The sequence below is a fragment of the Nothobranchius furzeri genome, chromosome 11 (assembly GCF_043380555.1).
Source record: "Nothobranchius furzeri strain GRZ-AD chromosome 11, NfurGRZ-RIMD1, whole genome shotgun sequence".
Taxonomy (NCBI): domain Eukaryota; kingdom Metazoa; phylum Chordata; class Actinopteri; order Cyprinodontiformes; family Nothobranchiidae; genus Nothobranchius; species Nothobranchius furzeri.
Window position 1 is genome coordinate 42,353,201 of NC_091751.1, and position 25,305 is coordinate 42,378,505.

Consider the following 25,305-nt stretch of genomic DNA (forward strand, 5'->3'; position numbering starts at 1 on the left):
TTGCTGCTCTTCAGACCTCCCAGGTCGAGAGAGGCAGGAAGTGGCTGCAGCATCACTGTTTTAAGGGCTTCCCACTGACTGTTTCGGTGCACAACCAGACGAGCACAAATCAGACTTTCTCCTACTGGAACCTTTGGATCATGGGACGGTGCAATACTGAGGGTCCTCCGAGGGTTTTGAAGGAAGGAAGCACACACACCCATACACACGTATGACCAAGAAACTTTGTTCTTCTAAAGGTCAGGGGCACTCGAAAAGTGGAAAACATGATCTTGCCTTATTTTATTTGTTAGAGGACTATTCTGAATTACACATCTTTCTCAGGAAGAGCTGTTTTCACAGATATTCATTGTATTTATCACCACATGTAGGCTTTGGTGGATCTAACAGAGGATTGTAGAAAAGGTAGAAACTATTTAAATGGCATGAAGCATACTGTTGGTGTTCAGGTGGGCTGTTTACTGCACATGGGTGTTTTTTCTGCTGCAGAGTTCTGCCAACCAAGCACATCCATCCTGAATCATCATCATTAGGTGGTAGACTCCACTTCATTTTGATTTAGACATTAAAAATCAAAAGCTGTGATTCTCACAGTCATGCATCCAGAAGAGTTTATAAAAAGAAGAAAGGCTTCCTCAGACGAAGGGCTGACACAACACGCCCTTTGGACCAAACTATGCATTAGAGGACATTTTAGCATGATTTTGCCATGACTAACTTTCGGTTCATGTACATATTAATGAGAGCAGATCGTGGAAGAATGAAATGTGAAACTGTGCCTGTATATTAAAGCGATGTGATAATAATTGGAGATTACCAGATGTGCAAATAAAATGTCTTGAAAGGTGTGAAGTTGTTGCTCTGCTGTTTGAAGACTCAGCTGCTTTATTTTGTCTGATTATGATGGAAAACAGCTGCAGACTACAGCCCTCCACTTCTCTCCAGATAAGCAGATTCTTTAATACATTTAAGGATTTTGGATGTATTTAATTTATTTCATGAGTTACAAATACAGTTTAAAGAATCTCTATCCATTTTCGGCTGCTTATTCGAAGTCTGGTTGCGGGGGCAGCAGCCTAAGCCGAGAGGTCCAGACTTCCCTCTCCCCAGCTACTTGGGCCAGCTTTTCCGGTGAAATACTAAAGTGCTCCCTGGCCAGCTGAGAGACATAGTCCCTCCAGTGTGTCCTTCCTTTAGGTCTCTTCCCAGTTGGGCGTGCCCGGAAAACCTCACCAGGGAGGTGTCCAGGAGGCATCCTAACTAGATGCCCGAAACACCTCAACTGGCTCCTATCGATGTGGAGGAGAAGCGGGTCTACTTCAAGCCCCTCCCTGATGACTGAGCATCTAATCCTATCTCTAAGGGAGAGCCCAGCCACCCTGCGGAGAAATCTCAATTTCAGGCGCTTGTATCCACAATCTTGTTCTTTCGGTGACTACCTAAAGCTCATGACCATAGGTGAGGGTTGGAATGTAGATCGACCGGTAAATCGAGAGCTTTGCCTTCTGGCTCAGCTCTCTCTTCACCACGACAGACCGGTACAACGCAGATGCAGCACTGATCCGCTTATCAATCTCATGCTCCAGCTTTCCCTCACCCGTGAACAAGACTCTAAGATACGTAGACTCCTCCACTTGGGGCAGGACCTTATCCCTGACCCAGAGAAGGCATTCTACCCTTTTCCGTTTCAAGACCATGGTCTCTGATTTAGAGGAGCTGATTCTCATCCATGCTGCTTCCCACTCTGCTGCAAACTGCTCCAGCGAGAGCCGGAGATCACGTTCTGATGAAGCCAACAGGACCACATCATCTGTAGAAAGCAGAGACTTGGTCCTTAGGCCACCAAAACGGATGACCTCAACATCTTCGCTGCTCCTACAAATCCTGTCAATAAAGGTTATGAACAGAATCGGTGATAAAGAGCTGGGGACTCCATTGTCCTGCTGGGGGGACTTCAATGCTCATGTTGGCAATGATGGTGTGACATGGAGTGACGTGATTGGAAGAACGGGCTGCCCAATCTGAACTCGAGTGGTATTCTGTTATTGGACTTCTGCGCAAGTCACAGTTTGGCCATAACAAACACCATGTTAAAACATGAGGATACCCATCAGTATACCTGGTACCAGGGCAGCCTAGGTTACAGCTCAGTGATTGACTTTGCAGTTGTATCATCTGGCCTGAGATTGTATGTTTTGGACACTCAAGTAAAGAGAGGAGAGGAGCTGTAAACTGATCACCACCTGGTCGTGAGCTGGATCAGATGGCAGGGGAACAGTGGCCGTTTTACCATTAGGCATAGGTCAGCGGCTGCCTGGGGCCCCCTTATGTAAGGAGGACCCCTAGCCCTGACCGCCGGCACCCCTCTGTTAATGCTGCAGTGGACTATTCCTTTAAGACGCCAATGCACAAACAGGAAGCGATTGGTAGTCATACCACTCCAATCCAGTTGTTGGTGGTAATGCACCAAATTATTATTTGCCAAGTGCCATAAGGCCACAAATAAGAATAGGAAGAGAGGCGGGAGCATTATTAACAAACTTGAAGCAGTGGTCAAAACATTAAGCATGAAATGGAGTTATCCTATTGGCTCCAATAAGAGAAAGAAACGGCTAGCTTAAAAAAAGCTTTTATCTTCACTTCCGAAAGTGACATTGTTTTTCAATGTAAACATCAAAAGGAAGCAGAAGGGAAAGACAATGGAAAATGTTTAAAGGGAGTAAAACATAGACCAAAATGGAAAATAGAAAAAAAATAAAGGCAAAAGCACAGGAGAACTGACAGGAAGAAGAAAGCAGAGCAAATATCGAAAGCACTCAAAGGGAGGGAAAGACAGGAAAAAAGAGGAGGACTAATAAAAAGGGAAAATAACTCATGGCAGAAGACGGGAGAGTTTTGCAAATCCAGTTAAAAGTAAGATTGCCGAAATTTCGTGTAAGGGGGCCCCATGTCTGTGTTCACCTTGGGCCCCCAAATAGCTAAATCTGTCACTGCAGGGGAAGATGCTGTGAAGACCAGGTAGACCCAAACGTATTGTGGGGGTCTGCTGGGAATTCCTGGCAGATGAACCTGTCCAGATGATCTTCAACTCCCACCTCCAGCAGAGCTTTGACCACGTCTTGAGAGCAGTGGTGGACATTGAGTCTGAACGGGCCTTGTTCTGCTCTGCAATTGTCGAGGCAGCTGTTGCTAGCTGTGGTCGCAAGGTGGCCGGTGCCAGTCGTGGCAGTAACCCCCGTATCTGCTTGTGGACACCATAGGTTAGGGGAGCTGTCAAGCTGAAGAAGGAGGCCTACAGGGTGTGGCTGGTCTGTGGGTCTCCAGAGGCAGCAGACGGGTACCGGAGGGCCAAGCGGGGTGCAGCAGTGGCAGTTTCTGAGGCAAAATCTCGAGCGTGGGAGGAGTTTGGCGAGCCCATGGAGAAAGACTATCGATCGGCTCCAAAAAGGTTCTGGCAAACCATTCGGTGCCTCAGGGGAGGAAGGCAGCAACTTGCTCACACTGTTAATAGTGGGGATGAGGAGCTGGTGACGTCCACTGGGGCTATAGTCAGGCGGTACAAAGAATACTTTGAGGAGCTTCTCAATTCCACCGACACGCATTCTGAGGAGGAACCAGAGCTGGGAGACCTGGGTATGGACTGTCCAATCTCTGTGGCAAAAGTCGCTGAGGTAGTTAAAAAACTAAGCAGCAGTAGAGCCCCTGGAGTGGATGAGATCTGACCTGGGTATCTTAAGGCTTTCGATGTTGTAGGACCGTCTTGGTTGACACGTCTCTGCAACATTGTGTGGTCATCGGGGGTAGTTCCTGTGGAGTGGCAGACCGCCACCCCGGTCTGCCACTCCACATTTGTGGCATTTCAAAATAAAGTGCAATCAAAATTGTCAATAATGACAATTTTCACCATATTCAATGGTTAATTTCTCAAAGGGTTAGGGTTAGGATTAGGGTTATGCCACATCAGATCTTTATGAAAGTTGGGGAGGATGTAGTACTCGATGTATACTTCTGGACTGATGTGGAATGATGTTTCGCAATCACAGTTTTTGAGAAATTAACCATTGAATATGGTGAAAATTGTCATTGACAACTTTGATTGAACTTTATTTTGAAATGCCACATCAGATCCTTATGAAGGTCGGTGAGGATGTAGTAGTCGATGTGTACTCCCGGAGTGATGTGGAATAATGTTGCGTAATCAGACAGTTTTTGAGAAATTAACCATTGAACATGGTGAAAATTGTCATTATTGACTAATTCGATTGCACTTTATTTTGAAATGCCACATCAGATCCTTATGAAAGTCGATGAAGATGTAGCAGTCAATGTGTACTTCCGGACTGATGTGGAATGATGTTTCGCAATCAGACAGTTTTTGATAAATTAACCATTGAATATGGTGAAAATTGTCATAATTGACTAATTTGATTGCACTTTATTTTGAAATGCCACATCAGATCCTTATGAAAGTCGATGAAGATGTACCAGTCAATGTGTACTTCCGGGCTGATGTGGAATGATGTTTCGCAATCAGACAGTTTCTGATAAATTAACCATTGAATATGGTGAAAATTGTCATTATTGACTACTTTGATTGCACTTTATTTTGAAATGCTACATCAGATTATGAAAGTCGGGGAGGTTGTCGTACTTGATGTGTATTTCCGGACTGATGTGGAATGATGTTTCGCAATCAGACAGTTTTTCAGAAATTAACCATTGAATATGGTGAAAATTGTCATTATTAACAACTTTGCACTTTATTTTGAAATGCCACATCAGATCTTTAAATCGTGTCCATTCTTTTAATTAAAAGTATTTTTAAAATAGACAATCATTAACAACGTAGTTTTTCTTGCACGCAATGTTACAGAAAATTTTATTTAAATCGTTTTCATTCTTTTTCTTAAAAGTATTTTTTTAATAGATAAAATTATTTAAAACGCAGTTTTCTCTTAGACAAAATTTAACACATACAGAAAAAGTGTTCATTAACACGTTCAGACACACATCCTAGAAGTGCGCTTTTATTTTGAAAGACACTCGAACGAGGACACCGTAATTTCTCTTGTAGTTACGCCTGTAAAAATCGAAGGAGGGCTGGGTTGACAGTCGTTTCCGAACGGAGGGCTGGCTTGATGGCAGTAACACTGACAACAATGTACAGAAACTGGAACCAACATGCATAAACAAACAGATCGGTCCCGCCAACTTACACTGTTGTTCTTTTTTAAATACGCAGTAATTGTTGCTTGCCTTTTTCGCTTCATCCTGCATCCTAGCAGCAACCACTTTGGCGCCTCTGGAGTCGGTGTTTGTTTACGTCATGCTGCATTCAGTGCAATTGGGAAAAGGACTTCAAGCGCTTATAACCTCCGATTTAGTTTTCTTTCTGGCCTTAGTGCGGGGGACGGATCGGGGTCGATCTGAATTTGGGGGGAGGGACAGATTCCCCTCGTCCCCCACCTTATCTGCGCGCCTGGCAGCAGGTGATGGCGGTGTTTGAAACACTCCCAGCAGGACAGGGGAGCTCATTCCTGGGTCGGAGCCGCTCGGCCCACAGCAGATTGTCACAGGCTCCAGCAGGTGACGGTGGGGTAGAGGAGTTGAAAACTGGATCGGAGCCAGCCCACAGCAGCGCGCCACGGTCTCCAGCAGGTGATGGCGAGGCAGAGGAGCTTATTCCTGGTCTGGAGCCGGTCCGCAGCAGCACGGTATACATAATTTGGTATTTAAGTCGCTCTGGAGTATAAGTCGCAGGACCAGCCAGACTATGACAAAAAGTGTGACTTATAGTCCGGAAAATACTGTATATAAAAAGCACTAAGATACCATACACATTTGTCTTTGTGTGTAGCTCAATCTGTTAGCTATGTGACTTACAGTGTGGAAGGCATGAGTTCAAACCGTATGGCAGACTGATCAGCCTTTTGCGAACAAACAATATAAATGACTAAATATCCAACCAGAACACTTTAAAGCGTGAAGGGTGCAGGTGGCCAAGTGGTATTCTTGCTCGTAAGTCACCAGCAGCTGGTTTGAATCCAGCTCAGTGGGGTGGCACCTGGGGCAGCACATGCCACCCCAGGTACCACCATCTAAATTGACTTTACACCAGGGCTATTCAATTCCAGGCCTCAAGGGCCAGTATCCAGGACAGTTTAATGGTTCTCTGGTCCAGCATACTAGATTCAATGGTTGAATTACCTGTGCAGCGGCTTATCAGGCTCTGCAGAAGCCTGTTACTCACCCACTGATTGAAATCAGGTGTGTTGAAGTGGGGTTAAAACCAAACATTCTGGACACCAGCCCTCGAGGGCCGGAATTGAATAGCCCTGCTTTACACATTTCACAAAAGTCTTGGGATTATAAATTCCATACGGTAGGTGGCAGCATTATCATTAGTCCTAATTACTTTTTCAAATAGCCATAATTAGTATTTAGAATCCTGGTCCCATTTCCACTTCAATCCAGTTGGTGGTGATAATGCCCCAAGAAGTGGCTTGCTAACTACCACAAATCAGCTTGAAGAAAAAAAAATTGGTCATGGCACAATGGTACTCAAAACTCCCTAAAATAACCTATGGTTACGCTTTTTTCCATTTATTTTCTTTTATTAAGGTAGGGGAGGTGTCACTCCCCACAAAAGCATTCCTTTTTTTTTCATTCTAGTGAGTTTTTGAACTGCCATGACCACATTTTTCTTCTTCTTCAAGCTGATTTGTGGTATTTAGCAAGCCACTTCTTGGTGCATTATCGTCACCAACTGGAGTGGAGTGGAAATGGGACAATGATGAAGCAATAATGCTGCCACCTACTGTTAGAGGTTTATAATTCCAAGACTTTTGTGGACAATGTAAATTCAGTTGAAAAGGAGCTCAATGGGGTGGCTAGATTTGAAGTGAGGAGGATGAGAGTTCAAACCCTATAACTGACTGAGCACTTTTGGTGCAAACAACAAAAATGACATGTTTAAATGTCACACCCGAACACTTCAGAGTGTGAAGGGTGATGGTGGCCAAATGGGATTCACATTCATAAGTTGCCAGTTACTGGTTTGAATCCCGCTCAAGTGCGTTTCCATGGAGCGGCCTGGGGTAGCACTTGCCACTCTGGGAATCAGATTGACCACCCCACTGAATTCCCTTTGGATACTTTACATTGTCCATAAAAGACTTGGTGTAAAAAAAAAAAAAAAGCTCAACATAGGTGCCATCCATGCACAAAGAAGTGCCCCACCTGGGCCACCCTATTTTAAAAGGTCTGGACACGCCAACGTTCTCAGTTTTACCTGCATTTTCTGTTTGCTAAATACAACTTTCAGATCATTTTATCTTGTTCACATTCCTTTTATCACAAACATTCCACCAAATCCAGTTATTTTATACACATCGTGGAATGAGGTAGTGGAAAATGCAGCCCAGAAAAATAAAATAAAATCATGAAACTTTTAGAAAGTTGGACTCCTCGGAAGCCAAATGTATAGATTTTCCCATGAGCTCCACTCTTGTACCCAAGCTCACTTTCCTCCTCGTGCAGTTATTTAGAATGAAAGGCATCACAAAAAAGCGCACGTGCACATTAAAAATCTCCTAACAGAGAGAATGCATTAGCCTGATCAAAGATGGGTGTGTCTTAGGAAGTGCCACAGTCATCACACGTCTGTCTGAGGCCGTCTTGAGCTGCTGTTGACTCCCTGACATGGAAACTGACAAGGAAACGTATGCACAAGTGTGGAACAAGGGAAATGTTTATTGATGCATGTGCAAAGTTTGGACTTTAGGTATTGGTTTTAAAGCAGGCTGATTTTATCACAAACAAGGAAATCATGGTCCCTTTTGCTTAAAAAAACCAAACTAACTAAAATGTGTAAACAAGGACACATTCAAGATGTTTATTTTAGGGTAGCACACACCTTGAGGTAGACAAACAAAATCCATCTACATTGAGCTAAAATCATAATTAATTTCATCTGTTATAGTTTTGATTTGACCCTTTTATTATCTGAAACATGCATTCCCAGTATGTTTGCATATTTGCTCCACTAAAGTCTTAAATAGCCATGAATACTGAATAAATTAACTGTACAAATAAACACTTGTACACTGATGAGGTCATCAGACACATTCAGTGCTGATCATTTGAACATATCTAAAGTAATGTTGCGATTTACCCACAAACAGTAACAGCACTATGTACAGCTTCACTGAGACAACAAACAACAGAGCAGGCGGAGCGGCCACCTCAAAGAATAACAATAAGGGCTTAATATCGATTAATCTGACCCAAATGACCTGTTGGGATTATTGTTTCATTTTCTTGCACATGTAGGATCAAACAGCCATTTTTCAAGCCACATGCTGAGGGGGTGTGGTCTGAAAGATGAAGGCTAACACAGCCCTCCTTCATACTCATCCTCATCCTCCTCTTTAGCAGCTGGTGCCCCACTGGCGCCCCCTTGTGGAGCAGCAGCCGCCTTTTTCTTCTTTCCTCCTCCTGGGACCTTCAGCGAGATGGCCAGTTTGGCATACTGAGAAGAACCATTTAACAAATGGGAGGTTTGTTTAGTCTCATTTGAGTAAGGAAAAAAAATCATAAACTACAACTTTACAAGCAACATTTGGAAAAGGTACGGGAATGTATTATGGTTGAGGTGGAAGTCTCCGTTTCCCACTTTTGAGGTAAAACACTAGAAAGAACCGAAAAACTTAAAATAAATACCAGAACAAGGTCAAACCTGAGAATAATAGATGTGCTTTAAATGCATAAACTTCTACTTCTATTTTAATACTTTTAAACGTCTGGCTTTAGGGCTGCATGGTGGAGCGGTTAGTAGCTCGAAGGCTGCGGGTTCGAATCCCAGTTGTAGCCATTCTGTGTAGTAGCATGTTCTCCCCATGCAAGCATATGGGTTTCCTCCCACAAACCAAAAACATGCATGTCATGTTAATTACAGACAAAGTGACTGGTGGCTTGTCTCTGTGTGTCCCTGTGATGGACTGGAGACCTGTCCAGGGTCTCTGGCTCGAGAACTGCTGGAGATGGACGCCAGCTCCTCACAACCTTACTGAGGAAAATCAGTTATGATAATGAGTGACGAGTGGGTGCAAAACTCCTGAACTATCATCGATCACAACATTGGCTCTTGCAGGACTTCCAACAGCCTTTCACAGTAAGAGTCTCAGACATACCTCATTACTCACAAAAACCCTGTAAGCTTGTAAATAAACTCATGCTGCAGCATCAATCAGAAAAGTAGAGGAGTTCTTTACATCTCAAGTACAGCTCGGGATAGTAAATATACCAAATCATCATTTAATTAAAACTTGTTGTGAAGTACAAAGTGAACTTGGATCAGAAAAAGGATCAGGGGGGCTCTTGTGTGTTTGTGCCAGTGCTAGTTTTGCTTTAGATTTTCTTTTATAATCTTCAAATTTATAATCTTATTTATAAATTATGAATATAAAAATGTATAATCTTCATACAATTACTTTAATTTCCTCAACATTTAAATTGAATCTCAAAACTGGGAAACAAATAAAAACAAAAAAAAAAAAATCTATTTATTCTTTCCAGGCTCAAATTTCTCATCACAGAGAGGTCACGGTCCTGCAAAACTAATAAAAACTTTCACAGAAACAAAATATAACAAGTTTAAAATAGGGATGTCCCGATCAGGTTTTTTTGCCCTCAAGTCCGAGTCATTTGATTTTGAGAATCTGCCGATACAGAGTCCCGATCCGATACTTTCGATTCATTTAAAAAAAAAGAAAGAAAAGGAAGAAACTGTTGCAGAATGTTCCTTATTGTTTATTTAATTACCTTTTTATATTAATTTTTAACAACAGATCACTTCTGTGAGGTAGCTTGAACAATCAAGTAATAAATAACATAAATCTTCACTTTTGGACTTCATTGCAAATATAAAAAGTCTCATATAAAAACAGATAGCACTTCAACTTAAAATACCTGGCAGGGGTTTATTTTGCCTCGGCCCCCAAAATGCTTAGATACGTCCCTGGGCATGGGACGGAGTTTTGAAGATGATCTGAATTGTATCAGCTATATAAATACTACATGCTGATAAATTATTGCTTCACACAGGTACAACCGTGTAGTGGGACAAATCTACCTACATTTTATTTTTTTAAGAACTTTGTTTTGTTTTCTTGGTTTTTATTTTCCTTTCTTCCTGTCCCGTCTGTCTCTGATCTTCCTCCAGAAAAAACTCCTGCCTGCTTCCTTCGTTTTCATCTCACAAGTAACTTTTTAATTAGCAGATCAAATTGATCTACTGACCGCAAAAAAGCGGAGTGTGCGCCGTGCTGCCCGGCTGCGCCAGTGACGAGCGCTGCAGCTGCAGCGCGAGCACGTCCACACGTCATGCTCAAATACAGACAGAACTTACCAGAGAGAAAATGAACGGACACGAATGACTGTGTGTTAATGATACATTTTTTGGTGACGCCACTTAGAAACTTAGAAAATGTTACTGTGGCCGTGTGCAGAACGCAGCTGGAGTTCATGAATAATCAGCAATCTGCCTGCCGCTCTCTGCATCTCTGCTCAAAGAATCCCCGCTACGCTGAGTCCATATAAATAATATAAAATAGGTAGAAACTGGATGTTTTTGTGCTCCTTCTGGCTGTGTAAGTTAAGGGCATCAGGGAAGCCTGACAACCTTTAAGGAGAACCAAGTTGCCCTCCTCTAATTTGAACCCAGTATCCAAGTCCGGATCGGGGCTTGGATCGGGAAGTAAAGCACGAGTCCCGATCAGTCTGAAACCACGTGATCGGGGCCGATTTCCGATCATGTGATCGGATCAGGACATCCCTAGTTTAAAACTTGGCTGCAGGTCTCTGATCCAAAGAACCTTGACCAAAATTATCAAACTAAAAAGAAAGTATTTTGTATTACTCACATCATTGTCCATGTACTTGAGTAAAGGTGAGTTGCACACCCGGTAAACCTGATCCTCGTCCTGCTCATCGTAGCCCTGCAGTAGCGTCTCCATGGCAACACAGTCCTCACTCCCGCTGTATCCAGGCAGACTTGAAGAAATTACCGGTAACGTGTGATTTACGGTAAGTGGAAGCAGCCAGACTGAAACACATTCTGAGGGGGAAGCAGGAGGTTCGGAGTCCTACCTGTAACTTTCTCTGACACATTTATCAGCTGCAACGTAGTCGCCTCTGTGGAGATGAACCAGGACCTGAGCGGTTGTTTTCTAACAAAACAGAGTACAAAACGTCTTATTTCTGGTCTGAGATCACAGTTTTGGAACATCATACTAAGGAGTGATCAATGTGTTTGATGAACCAGCCAGCAGATTAATTTCTGACTTTTAGCCACAAGTCAACAGGAAGTTTTAAATGTTATTAAATGTGCAAAACAACTCACTTTAAAACACATTGGAAAGTTTTCAATCTCTTTGTACATGTTCTTCTCCTTCTGCAGGGCGACTGCAGCTTCATCCAGCCTGATCAGGGAGAGAAGAGGGGGGAGCAGGGCGATTCAGAACAGGTACTGTGACTGAATTTTAGGAGGGAAACCTTCAACATGCCATCAGTCTGTCTCCTTTACCTTTTTAACCTGACCAAGAGTCTGGAGGCTTTTCCCAGCAGCTCCACGGCCTGACGTAGACGGTCTTCGTTCTGCAGATGATAAACAGAAAGACATGTCGACTACTTGGAAAACAAAAACAGTAGAGGAGGAAAATATTTGATTCTCACCTCAAACACACCAGCTGCTTTCTGATAAAGATCAACAGCTTTCTCCAGGTTTAAAGGCTCTATCAGTCTGAGGACATAAGATACTTTATTCAGGTGAAATTAAAGAGAAAACATCAGAAAACACAAATCTACTTTAAGTATCTGAGCAAATAAGGTGGGAATTCATGTATTTATTTATTTTTTACTTTCCCGCCCGGTCCAGAGCCATAGCAGCTGTATCAGGAGTCCCATTCTCCATGTACATCATGCAGGCTTTCTCTATATACTGGATGGCCTCTGGCATTTTCTTTTGTTCCTGTTGAAACAGAAACCCGGACACGTTAGTTACAGATGCATCACTTCTTATGGGCCATTCCCATCTGTACCGGGTTGGCCCGGGCCGGGTAGCCCCAGTCTGGCCCGGTTGATTCCACACATCCTTGTCTTAAGCCCATGTGGGCTGATTCTACCCACCAATCAGAGGCTTGCTCTAATGGAAGGTGTGAATTTGTTGTCAGCAGTGGGTGTGTTGGCCCTGGTCGGCCTGAAGCAGACCCCCTCGAGAAGAGGGCTGAGAATGAGCCTTGGTTGGCCCGGAAAAATACCAGGCCACCCAGATATGTAAATAACCTACACTACCCGGCCCGGGCCGACCCGGTACAGATGGGAATGGCCCACCCATTAGATTCTCACAGCAGCTACGCTCACCTTCATCATCATGCCTGCCTGTTCGATGGCCCTGAGGAAGAAGAGGAAAGTTAGAAATAAACACTTTTCTATTTGCAGCTCATTAAAAAAAATCTGATTTCATAAAAAAAGATACTTACTTTGCAGCATGAAAAAGGCTAAAGGTCACGTCAAGGAAAAAGTAATACCAAAAAGCAGCCTGATGTAAAACAAATGCCCTAATGTTTTAGTTTACAATCTGATATTGTATGACTTCAGTTTTTAAACATGAATTCAAAAGAAAAATCTGTTTATACACACACACACACACACACACACACACACACACCTAAAGGATTATTAGGAACACCTGCTCAACTTCTCCTTAATGGAATTATCTAATCAACCAGTCACATGGCAGTTGCTTCAATGCATTTAGGGGTGTGGTCCTGGTTAAGACAATCTCCTGAACTCCAAACTGAAGTTCAGAATGGGAAAGAAAGGGGATTTAAGCTATTTTGAGGATGGCATGGTTGTTGGTGCCAGACGGGCCGGTCTGAGTGATTCACAATCTGCTCACTTACTGGGATTTTCACCCACAACCATTTCTAGGGTTTACAAAGAATGGTGTGAAAAGGGAAAAACATCCAGTATGCAGCAGTCCTGTGGGCAAAAATGCCTTGTTGATGCTAGAGGTCAGAGGAGAGTGGGCCGACTGATTCAAGCTGATAGAAGAGCAACTTTGACTGAAATAACCACTCGTTACAACCGAGGAATGCAGCAAAGCATGGGCTACAACAGCAGAAGACCCCACCGGGTACCACTCATCTCCACTACAAATAGGAAAAAGAGGCTACAATTTGCACGAGCTCACCAAAATTGGACAGTTGAAGAATGGAAAAATGTCTGGTCTGATGAGTCTCGATTTCTGTTGAGACATTCAAATGGTAGAGTCAGAATTTGGCGTAAACAATGAAAACATGGATCCATCATGCCTTGTTACCACTGTGCAGGCTGGTGGTGGTGGTGTCATGGTGTGGGGGATGTTTTCTTGGCACACCTTAGGCCCCTTAGTGCCAACTGGGTATGGTTTAAATGCCACAGGCTACCTGAGCATTGTTTCTGACCATGTCCATCCCTTCATGACCACCATGTACTTCATCCTATGATGGCTACTTCCAGCAGGATAATGCTCCATGTCATAAAGCTCCAATCATTTCAAATTGGTTTCTTGAACATGACACTGAGTTCACTGTACTACTATGGCCCCCACAGTCACCAGATCTCAACCCGATAGAGCATCTTTGGGATGTGGTAGAACGGGAGCTTCGTGCCATGGAGGTGCATCCCACAAATCTCCATCAACTGCAAGATGCTATCGTATCAAAATGGGCCAACATTTCTAAAGAACGCTTTCAGCACCTTGTTGAATCAATGCCAGGTAGAATTAAGGCAGTTCTGAAAGCGAAAGGGGGCCAAACTTCGTATTAGTATGGTGTTCCTAATAATCCTTTAGGTGAGTGTGTGTAATATACATATATATATATATATATATATATATATATATATATATATATATATATATATATATATATATATACACATACACATACATATATGTGTGTGTGTATGTATATATATATATATATATATATATATATATATATATATATATATATATATATATACATACACATACACATACATATATGTGTGTGTGTATGTATATATATATACATATATATATATATATATCCAAGTCCAAGAAAAGCAAATGACAGGCCTTAAGAAAGTCTAGAAGAATCTGATTCTGTATGAATAACTGACGGTTGTTACAGTATGGATACGTTTTGTTTTCTGTGTGGTACTCTGCCTCCTTCAGGTAAGCATCCTTTGCTTGTTCATACTGCTTTGCATTCTTGAAGCACACAGCTACAAACACAAAATCATCCAGATTAAAACGGCTAAGCAGCATTTCTGTGAAGCTTCCAGCTCGTCTGACGAAGAAACGATGATCTACGTTACCTGCTTTGGCGTACTCAGATGCAGCACTGTCAAAATCAGGTTTCCACTTCGTCAGGCTTGTCTTTAGGCTGCAAAAACAAAAGGTTGAAAGAGACAGAAAACAATGTTACAGAGGAAAAACGCTCAAGTTTAACTTGTGTTTGTGTCTCATGATCTTTTCATGAAGATGCTACATATCGGCCTAAAATCAGAACGAGTGCAGAGGGGACGTTTCCTCCGCGATAAAAAAGCGACATTTCCGCTGTTTCTCACCATTTTTCCGCTTTAGCGATGTGTTCGTGGGCTTCGTTTATCTTCTGAGCAGCCATTTGAAGTTATTTATTGAAGTTATTTATTAAATTTGTAATCGTTAATAGCTGTGAGTCGTCGATGTTTGGATTAACCAGGAACTACTCCTCGGGCGCTACGTCATCCGATGTTGCAGGCTACGGATACCGAGAAGGACAAACTGCGTGGTGCAACGAAAATTGTTATTGCGTTTTCAGAATTTAGATACAGTTGTATCTAAACAACAAGTTGAATTCATGGCAAGAATGTTTAGTTCACTAGACTCGTGTTCCACAGTTTTTTTCTCAGTCCACATTCATGAAGAAATATTTAATTAAGAAACTTCAACAATTAAAACAGAAGAAGGCACAACAGACCCTTTCACTAAATATTCTTAAATAAAACTTTGCAAAGAGCTGGTTAAATTTATATATTTGCTACTGACAGTTTAAACAAGATCAAGCCAAATCCTCAAGTAGAAAAAAATGATTTTAGTAAAATATTCATGTTCATGTTGTTTTTGAGCTTAAATGCTTACCAATTAAATACTTACCAAACGTCACATAACGAAAGGGTGTGTTTGTTTTATAGGAATTATCATAAAATATATGAAATTTTTTGACAAATGTAAAATTCCCACTGCAACAGTTTGAAAAGCGTATCCATTGCTTGTTTTCTTCTTCTTCTTCTTCTTCTTGTTTGAAATCGTGATCCTGTTTGTCTTTATTGTTAGTCGGTTTATTATTCTGCTTTCGTACGTTTTTTGGCATTTAACTATTTCCACAATTCTTCAACTATTTACACAATTTTGGTATCAAAACGTTCAGCTCGTTCAGCTTATGGCGGCAAAGACTTTTGGTATTAAAATATTTTATACTTTCTGAGATATTCAGCTTTTTCTGCGATTTTTGGTCCCATTGAAATGAATGGGATTGCTCAATTTTCAGCTAAATCCTATCACTTATTTGAACTCTTATAGGTTAACTTTAACCTAGAGACTTCATTCAAGTTTCAACAAACTCACAAGACCTTCAGCTATTACTGGTTAACAAATCTTTTACATATCTGTTACAGTTTTTCTAAAATCACAGGTAGAAGTTGAGGTACGGCTTGAGATTTAAAAAAAAAATCTCAAAAATTATAAATGGCAGAGATAGGAGCAATGACCCTCCTTTGCTCCATTTCTGGCATTGTCCTGAGAAAACGGTAAGTCCGATTGAAATGATACACACGCTGGCTTGCAGCTAACGGATATGCCTTCGTTTTGAGCTATAAATCGTGAATGTACTCCAAACGTTGTGGTCGTAAGGTTCATTTGTTTGAGAATATTTAAATTTAAAAGAATGTCTCTCACCAATCTAAACTGAAAATTCCGCACTCTAACTTTTGACCTTCACATTTTCTGGAAACAACTCTTTCCAACACCCAGACCGTTTGGAGTACGGAAACAAATTATATCTCAAAAAGTAGGGTTTTTTTTAATCTGCTTTTCAGAATGGGTTTCATTTTATCTTTAAGTGTTAGTTATTTCTCTACAAGTCTCAGAAGGAGGAGAGACCCTGATTTTGTCTCATTGAAACCCATGTTAAAGGAACAGAGATGTTCTCCTCCGATCGCCTTCAGACAGCTAAAATTTTCTCGTCATAGCTTCTAGACAATTCATGGTAGGCACATAAAAATTCATACAGATGACCATCAAAGCCTTCTGCCGCTCATTCTTTTGGAATTTTTCCAGTCGGTGCAGTACTTTTCGAATGGTGATGAGAAGTTTGACAGGTCCAATTTAACTTCTGAAGGACAGATTTAAAGGCTTCTCTCATTAACAGGAGTACAGCTGCAGGCCTCCTACAGCCAGGGGTAAAGGCGGGAAAACAGTGCTGCTCTCTGATTGGTTGAGAGTGTTCAACCATTTTCTGTCCAAGCAGGATCGAGCACCCACACATATGACACATCAAATCGACCAGATTGGTCTCAGGAATCTTGTATTCAATTTTAAATTTGTTATCTGTTACCATGGTAGCACAAGTGCATAAGTATATCCCCAAACAAGTCTTATTGAAATAAATGTGAAAAGCCTAATATTGAGCCTATAGAGCTCTGGACACCACGTGACTCTCAGTTAGTAGACGCCATATTGGCAGGTAAAAGAAGCTAAACAAACACGGATCTTAACCATGAACGTGAACGGGATCGGCTTGGATTTTACTTCGTCGGAGTTTACTTCACACTTTAAAACAGAAGAAATAGTTTTATATAGTCAGAAATTAAATAGACTAAACATCTCCGACCCTTACCGTGCCCCTGGGATACTTTTTAAAAATGCCAGAAGCTGTCGGAGCGCTCTTCCTTCTTCCATCTCAGGAACATTGCTAAGCTGAGTCCCATTCTGTCCCGCTCTGAACTTGAGACAGTTATCCACACCTTCATCGCCTCACGCTTAGACTACTGTAACTCTCTTTTCACGTGTCTGAGAAGAACCTCCCTGAACCGTCTACAGGTGGTTCAGAATGCCTGTGCTCGGCTTCTGACCAAGTCCTCCAAATATACCCACATCACCCCGCTTCTCCTCCAGCTTCACTGGCTGCCTGTCAACTCCAGGGTTCATTTCAAGATCCTGGTTCTGGTCTATAGGGCCCTACATGGACAAGCACCATCTTACATTGGTGATCTTCTTAGTCCCTACACCCCCAGCAGGTCCCTGAGGTCCAGTGACCAAAGCCTACTGGTTGTGCAGCGCACCAGGCTAAAGACCAAAGGTGACAGATCATTTGCTGCTGTGGCCCCCAGACTCTGGAACTCTCTCCCCCTGAGCCTGAGATCAGTGGACTCAGTGGTCTCCTTTAAAAAGCAGCTGAAGACTCACTTGTTCAAGCTGGCTTTTGGATGACCTTCTTCACCACTCTCTCTTTATTCTGCTCTCGCCACCTATTCCACCTTCCTCAGGATCCACTGATTTCCCTCTTTCCTGTTCACTCCCTCTCTTTCTTAACATTTTTTCTTTTAAATCGCAACAACTTATTCTTGCTCATTTTAAATATATTTGAAACATTTTCGAAATGCTTTTTTATATTTTTACAAGTTTTATATTTTTTGTTTTTGTGAAGCGGCTCGTGATTTTTATCTTGAGAGGCGCTATAGAAATGATATTTTCTTCTTCTTCTCCTTCTACTTCTTACCGGACCTGGCCGGGGAACCCCTTGGGATTTACCCGGAGGAGCTGGCTCAGGCGGTTGGGGAGAGGGAAGTCTGTGCCTCTCGACGCTACTGCCCCCGCAACCCGACTCCGGATAAGCGGATGAAAATGGATGGATGGACAAATAACAGATTTACACGTAAGTAGTTTAAATAGAGTGCTGTGCTGTTTGAATGTATAAACTGAACGCCAAGAGAAATCACTAGTTTGATTGTTTTCCGTGAATAAAATAAATATGTCAGGCAGGAGCGTCTCAGGATCTGTCTGAGAGCTGTCTCGGTGAGACAGATAATAGCAATCCAAAGTGCTTTTTATGTGTGATCTGACAATTGATCAACCATTGCTTAAAAATTAAATACAGCTTAGGCGGTTAATTGCTGTGATCATAAAACACGTAAACGGCAGCTCGCAGAACTCACGAGGCAACGTTTTACGTGATGTTTACTTGCTGCTATGAGTAATAAGACAGAAAAAGCCACGCCAAAATAAGTTTAGGAAGCCCACTAAGAATCGTAATAAAAGCATTTAAAATAAATACCATACACAGTTGAGGAAACGTTGGTTTAAGTACCTGAAATGAAGTGGTCGCTGCATAAGTGAAAACCTTTACTCTCGGGATCCCACAACTTCATTTCAGCCCGGTCACTAGCTCGTTTTATTACAATGATCCAACGTTTGTGGTGCTCCGGATCTTGGGGAATCCTGTAGATGGCTCATTACTTATGTCGTCCGTGTCTGTTCTGCATCCTGGGGCACGACAGGAATCTACCATATTTCCTGTCTGATTGAGTTTTCTGACAATAACAAATAGTCCAGCTGCCGGCTTCTACCTGCCAATATGGCGCCGTTTCGATTTGAACTGTTGCATGCCGGGAGAAGTGACGTCAACTCCCGGAGCTCTATAACATACTGCTGTTTCTTATCTTTCTGAGCTTTATACACTTAAAACTAGCAGCATAGCTGACATTTTAACACTAGTCAGAAGGCAGGAACCGCCCCCTCCTCCTTCACTGCTCTCTCATTGGCTGAGAATTTTCAATCGTCTTCTGCCTAAAAGGAAATATGCACCGACACATATGATACATCAATTCAACCTGCTTGGTCCGAGGAGTCTTGTATTAACTTGATATTGTGTTCTGCGTTACCATGGCAACGTGCTTAGCAACAACATTTACAACATTTTAGACACAACTGTATCGACATACTTTAATATAGAAATGTTATTCAAAGTTTAAAAGAGTCATGTGACATTGTGCATTGCTTTATTAAAGCAGATTCCTGTCATCTGTTACCATGGCAACACAAGGAACTACAAATCACTTTAACCAAGTCTCATTGGAATGAATATAAAAAGCTGAATATTGAGCCAATATCAGACTCCTGTTTTTGATCTTTTGGAACTATCTGTACTTAAAACTAGATACAAGTTAAATTTGATTGACCGTCAGAAGGTGGGAAAGTGCCCTGCTCCCTGCCAGCTCGCTGACTGGTTGAGAGAAGTCAATCATCTTCTGGCTAAATGGACTTACACACCCACACAAGTGAGACATCAAGTCGATCGGCTTGGCCTAAAGAATCCATCCACATATAAATCCATACATGCTTCTATCCATCCATCCATCCAACAATCCATCCGTCATTTCATTTATCCAACCATTCATCCAAAAATCAACAATAATGAACAAGAATCTGCTTCTAGACCTGCAGAAAGAGAAAAAAACAAACCAAAAAACAAATAAAAATTGGGACACAACAACAATACAACAAGATCCAGTTATCACTGCGTCAGCTTGATGAAGAAATATATAATCAACATTGTTTAACTGAACAATCACACAACAATAAATCACAGTGCATTTAGTGACAACCATAGCCTTAAGACATGTGTTGAACATGCCCAAGTCCATACTTATGAGAGCACCATGTGAGCACCTGTGTGTGTACACGCGCTTGTTTATGTAAGGTTTCTCTATAGGAGCGTCCAATAGAGAGTGTGAGGAGCCACAGATCTGCCCCCTAAAGATGTGCAGGAGACGGAGGGAGCTCCAAGTCCCAGAGATCCAGGAGCTGCTCCAGAGCACAGGAACCCCAGGGAGACTGCGACCAGAAAAGCCCCTGCCCCCATCGAGAGGCGCAGAGGATTGCCCCGGGGGGCCACAACAAGCAGCCAGCAGAGTCCCGGGAGATATCAGCGGCAAGCCCACAGGCCCGCCTGCAACCTCCCACCCCTTAGCTGGCCGAGCCTGGGACCCAGCAACCCAGGACCCAGGGGCGACCACCCCCGCCGGGGACCCAGCAGAGCCCAGGGACCCAGATCCCACCAGGCAGCCACCAGGATTGGTCAGGCAGATGCCAAAATTCTTAAACTCCCTGACCCGGGAGCCACGACCCAGGCAGACCAAGGCACCGCACTCCACACCAGGTGTGGCAGTGTGAAGACGTGTGGATATTCGTGGTGTTGGTGTCAGGTTTCCTACTCATTGGCCTTGGAGGCTACCTGGCCTACCGGGAAATTAACAAGCTGTCAAGGAATATTGGCCTGATCCCGGAGCTCAGAGATGGTTTGCACCGCGCTGTGAATTCACAGACTCACATAATTGTCGAGATGAATCGTAAGCTTGGAACTTTGGCCGAGATTCATTCATTGGCACAAAAGATGGATGCCATCAAGGAGAGAGTGAACAAATCAGCACGGATTGGGATAGATTAATGTCCATTATTGGGATTTTGAGAGGTTGAGGACCAACAAACTGTAAGACAGAGAGGAAATTATCTCTGTCTGGCCCCAAAACAATTTCTAATCGGAATCTGGCGCCCTTGAGCCTGCATGGCTCCAACAAAAACTCCCCCCTCAGAAGATATGTGGAATGTGCCATCGCTATGGTAACTGAGATCTGTCTCCTTTCTCAGCCTGGGCGGGACTGCGGGAAGGCCGCTGAAACGTTCCAGGGTCACTGCAACCCTCAGACCCTCAATGCTGCTCCCCCTATCCACACTGAGGTGACATGCGCTGCTTATCGTGGCTGCAGGAACTGAAGTTGGGATAGTCCCAACCCACCACCCCATCTAGTGGACACTTATGTTGTGTTATCTGAAGTCTGTTGCATATCTGTCTGAGGTGTTTTTTTGCAGAGCAAAGCTGCCCTCCCGGTGGAGGGTAACTCTGAAGTGCCTTTTTTCCCTCCACCTGAACCAATCCTCATGTAACCCTCTTATCTCTATTAAGGTAGCACGACTCAGGGTTGCGAATGACCACAGTCACCAATTCTTGTCATGTGTCTTGCCCATGTATGTCTGATCTCTGAATTGGGTGTACTGAAACTCTAATTTCCCTCTGGGATCAATAAAGTATCTTTGATTTGATTGATTTGATTTGAGAGGGGAGTTGAAGATCTATATCATCAAAAGAAGTCCCAGGAGAAGGGAGGAGTCAAAGGCCCCACCTGACATAAACAGTCATACACAAACACAGTCACACACTCCCTCCCTCATGCTCACACATACACATACAACCAAAGACTTACAAAAATGCACGCCGGACATCCACTCATGCTCCCCATACACACCCTATTCACTCTGGTCCCGGTACTGCTGCACATGGGGTACAACCATTACCGGTTCCCAGAGTTCAACCCTTTCTGCTGGGGTGCTGATGAGCAGGCTCCCTTGCCCAACACAGAGCACAGCAACCCACAACCCCAGACCCCAACTGGACGGCCGGATCTCCCTCCTAGCCTCCAGCCCCCGGAAGCCAAGTGACAACAGAGGTGTGCTAAGACCCCTAGTCTCCCTCCGCCTGCTCTAAAATGGTGTTAGTGAGTGTTGATGAGGTGTATTCCATGGCTGTGGTGAGTGGGCAGTGCGGGCATTGTCTGGCCTATGCTAGCTGATTCCACCACACCACCCCACTTGCACCCACAGCCCTCAGTGTCTAAGTGCAGTTTAAAATTGGAAGTGGGCACCGGCACTTGGGATGAGGCTGAGAAATCCCCCTGCCAACTGCCGTTGAATGTGCTCACTCCTAAGGCCCTAAGTGTGTGTTTGCGTGGAATGTCGTTGGTGGAAGTGTTTAAGGTGCAAATGAAATTGGGGGGGCAGGTTGCCACAGGAATGCGGAAATGGGGTCCATACCCGCACTCCCTGACTTGTCCACCCCCCAATGTCTTATGTGCATGTTTGTGTGATGATGTGAGGGAGCAGGGAGTAACGTCTAGCTGCAGACGCAGCCCCGTCCAAATTCGCCCCTATGTACAAAACACGCGTGCATGTACGAAGACGAGAACTCGCATGCGTGTTGCAACAGATGGAAATGACGGTTCAGGTAAAGACAGATTTATATTTTTACAACTTGTGAAGATTTTGTACTTTAAATTTGAACGTTTAAGACATAGTTTGATAGATAGCACATTAGTGATTTTTTTCTGAAACAGTTTTATATAAAATTAAGCATTATTGGCAGTGGGGGAAGACGTCATGGACGCAAAATATTTTTTATATAATTTTTAATGGGCTACATGCAAGCCTTTTGGCCAAAATAAATGTAACATTAGGCTATTTTTTTGACCGTTTATGACTCCTCATCTAATAAGCAGCAAACTCACGACGGCAATGTGGTAGCCCGGAGGTATTCTACAAAAACAGGAACAGTGCTAATGCCTATATGTATTGTTTTCACATTGTTTATGACAGCCTCTAGGTGTAAATGTCATTTTTACTAATTGCTATTTATCTTTGTCTCATTAGTGAGAGGCAGCTGATGTCCTATGCCATGGAACTGCTCATATATTCGGAGAAATTCAGAAAAGCTCTGGACTCATCTGAATTTTTGAAGAGGCTGTAGCATTGTGTGGCCTATTTTTTTTTTTTTTGGAAGGTTTTTGTAAGGCCAATAAAAGCTGTTGCTGGTTGTTTCATTTGTCTACCAGCTATCGCCCAATTTCTCTTATTAATGTTGATCGCAAAATAATTTGTAAAGCCCTGGCAAAAAGATTAGAGAAGGTAACCCCCTTCATAATACACCCTGACCAAACTGGTTTCATCAAAGGTAGACAGTTATCCACAAACTCACGTAGACTACTTAATTTGATAGATTTCTCTTACAGTAGAAACATAGAAACTAGTGCATTATCTCTAGATGTTTATGTTTATTCATTTAGCAGACGCTTTTATCCAACGCGACTTACAATTTCAAACCTATAGGGCATGTTGTGATCTGTAGGGGAAACCGAAGTACCCGGAGGAAACCCACGCATGCATGGGGAGAACATGCAACTCCATGCAGAAAGGCTGCAGCCAAGTTTCGAACCTGCAACCTTTGTCCTGCGAGGCAACAATGCTAACCACTGCACCACCATGCAGCATGCAGATGCAGAAAAGGCTTTTGATAGAGTTAACTGGAAGTTCTTATTGCAACTTTTCATAAATTTGGTTTTGGGAACTTCTTCATAAACTGGCTACTAACACTATACAGTTCACCAACAGCACGTGTCAGGACAAACGACCAAATATTAGCAAGCTTCTGTCTTCAGAGGGGGACCAGGCAGGGATGCCCACTCTCCCTCTCACTGTTTGCTATCTTTATCGAACCACTAGCAGCAGCAATTAGGCAAACAACAGATATTAAAGGGATAGAGTGTAAGAAAATAGAACATAAGATCAGTCTTTATGCAGATTATGTTTTACTCTTTCTCCAGAATTCTCAATCCTTTCTCTCCCATTCAATAGAACTGATAAACTCTTTTTCAAAAGTTTCAGATTACTCTACAAATTGGTTAAAATCCACAGTTCTACCAAATAATTTATATTTTGTCAATTTACTTAATACCCAATTGGAGTCAGGGAATATCACATACCTGGGAATTAATGTCTCTCCCAATTAGGCAGATCTAACCAAACTAAACTACATCCCACTTTTAAAGAAAGTGGAAGATGATCTTGCAAGATGGAAATCCTTACCGATATCACTCATGGGTAGTAGAGCCCTGCATGGGCCTAAAATCTGAGCCCGTGTCCGGCCCGGCCCGAGGGGGTGGAGCCCCAGCCCGACCCGGTCCGAAAAGGTTTTCAGGATTCTCTGGCCCGACTTTTTTTTTAACCAACTAAATGAAAACAAAGTGCGTCAATCCTGACCAATGTGTTAAAAGACGCGCAGGATTCGATAAATTTATTTTTCCCTCATTTACCGTCATGGAGATAATGGCGCAGGCTCTGGTGGTAATCAAGTTAAATTTTATGTCTTTCCAACAATTTTCACAAGAAAACAAAACAGTTAAAAGCAGGGCTTGTGTTGTGTTGACCTGATAGTTCCCGTATTTGACCGTTTATATTGACGGAGAAAGAATAGAAAGAATTACCCCGACGCATGCAGATGGACTGACATTTTATTCGTTATGCACATTGCAGATGTAGTTAAAATATTCCCATCTGAACATCTGAGCTGGACACTGCTCAGCGCAGCTCGCTGTCAGCGCATATGTGCACAGCGAGCTGAAGTTGTGGAGCGCATGCGGGAAGATTCCTCCGACTGAAGCGAGTGTTTTCCAAACCCTGTCTCTCAGAGAGACTTGCCACTTAGAAAATGTTCCCTGATTATGAAACTTTGGCTGAATAGTGCTTGTTCCTGTCTCCAATGTGGCGACACATCAGGAGCCTGTCTGAGGAGAAGCCCAGAATCTCACATCTTCAGCTCAGACAGCGCATATGATTATGCACAAGCATGACCCGTCAACCAGGTCTCACAGTAAGACTGGGTTGGGCCTGTTCAGGTTTACGCAGTCATTGGCCCGAAGCCCGGCCCGAGGGCCGTCGGGCCAGGCCGACCCGAGGGCCTAGGGCTTCAGTGCAGGGCTCTAATTGGTAGGGTTGCTACAATTAAAATGATGGTGATTTTTACTTCTAAATATTTAAATACATTCAGCTCATTTGCCAGTTTAGTTTAGTTTCAGCTTCACTTCAGCTATTCAACAACTTCAGCAATCAGTTACCAAATTTAGCATAAGCTGCTAAGTTCACAGTTCAGCTAAATGTAAAGATTAAACACTTGTCCAACTGAAATAACAGGTGTTTGGACATTTTAGCTGTCTAGATTTTTATACAGTGTTCACAGATTTCAGTTTTTTGCTATTTAGGATTATCTTTCTCCTTTCTTCACTTACTTTTGTGCTTTATTTGCTTGTTAGTGATTTTTGCTTCTACATTTTTTAACACATTCAGCTCATTTTGACAGTTTTACTTACAGCTTCAGTTCAGCTATTAAGCTGATTCAGCTATCCAGCATTCAAACAGCATTTCTGCAAGAAATGCAATTTATCTAGTTAGTGTTGTTATTAATTGTTTGGTCATTTTCGTAGGTACATTTATTTTTTTTTATGTATTTTTTGTTAACTCGTTTTTCTTGGGGGAAGGCATCGGAAGCGGAAGTGATGTCATGACGTCCAGGGGTC

At 42.8% G+C, this 25,305-nt stretch overlaps 1 protein-coding gene across 1 annotated transcript; it reads right to left on the minus strand.

The window, feature by feature from the left end:
- Positions 1–7,732: 7,732 nt before the first annotated feature.
- Positions 7,733–14,840, minus strand: napgb (N-ethylmaleimide-sensitive factor attachment protein, gamma b). The gene is made up of 12 exons (XM_015956218.3): positions 14,656–14,840; positions 14,404–14,471; positions 14,226–14,310; positions 12,540–12,557; positions 12,421–12,451; positions 11,919–12,028; positions 11,734–11,800; positions 11,585–11,655; positions 11,402–11,480; positions 11,149–11,228; positions 10,923–11,052; positions 7,733–8,530 (listed from the first exon to the last, which is right to left on the minus strand). The coding sequence occupies exons 1-12, from the start codon at positions 14,709–14,711 to the stop codon at positions 8,390–8,392; spliced, it is 936 nt and encodes a 311-aa protein (XP_015811704.1). The 5' UTR covers positions 14,712–14,840; the 3' UTR covers positions 7,733–8,389.
- Positions 14,841–25,305: the final 10,465 nt, after the last annotated feature.

Excerpts from the sequence above, each read along its gene's own strand:
- napgb (XM_015956218.3), bottom strand. The coding sequence starts at position 14,711 with ATGGCTGCTCAGAAGATAAACGAAGCCCACGAACACATCGCTAAAGCG. Across the intron at positions 14,472-14,655 it reads ATCGCTAAAGCGGAAAAATG|CCTAAAGACAAGCCTGACGA; the intron begins GTGAGAAACAGC and ends TTGTTTTTGCAG. Across the intron at positions 11,229-11,401 it reads ACTTTCCAATGTGTTTTAAA|AAAACAACCGCTCAGGTCCT; the intron begins GTGAGTTGTTTT and ends CTGTTTTGTTAG.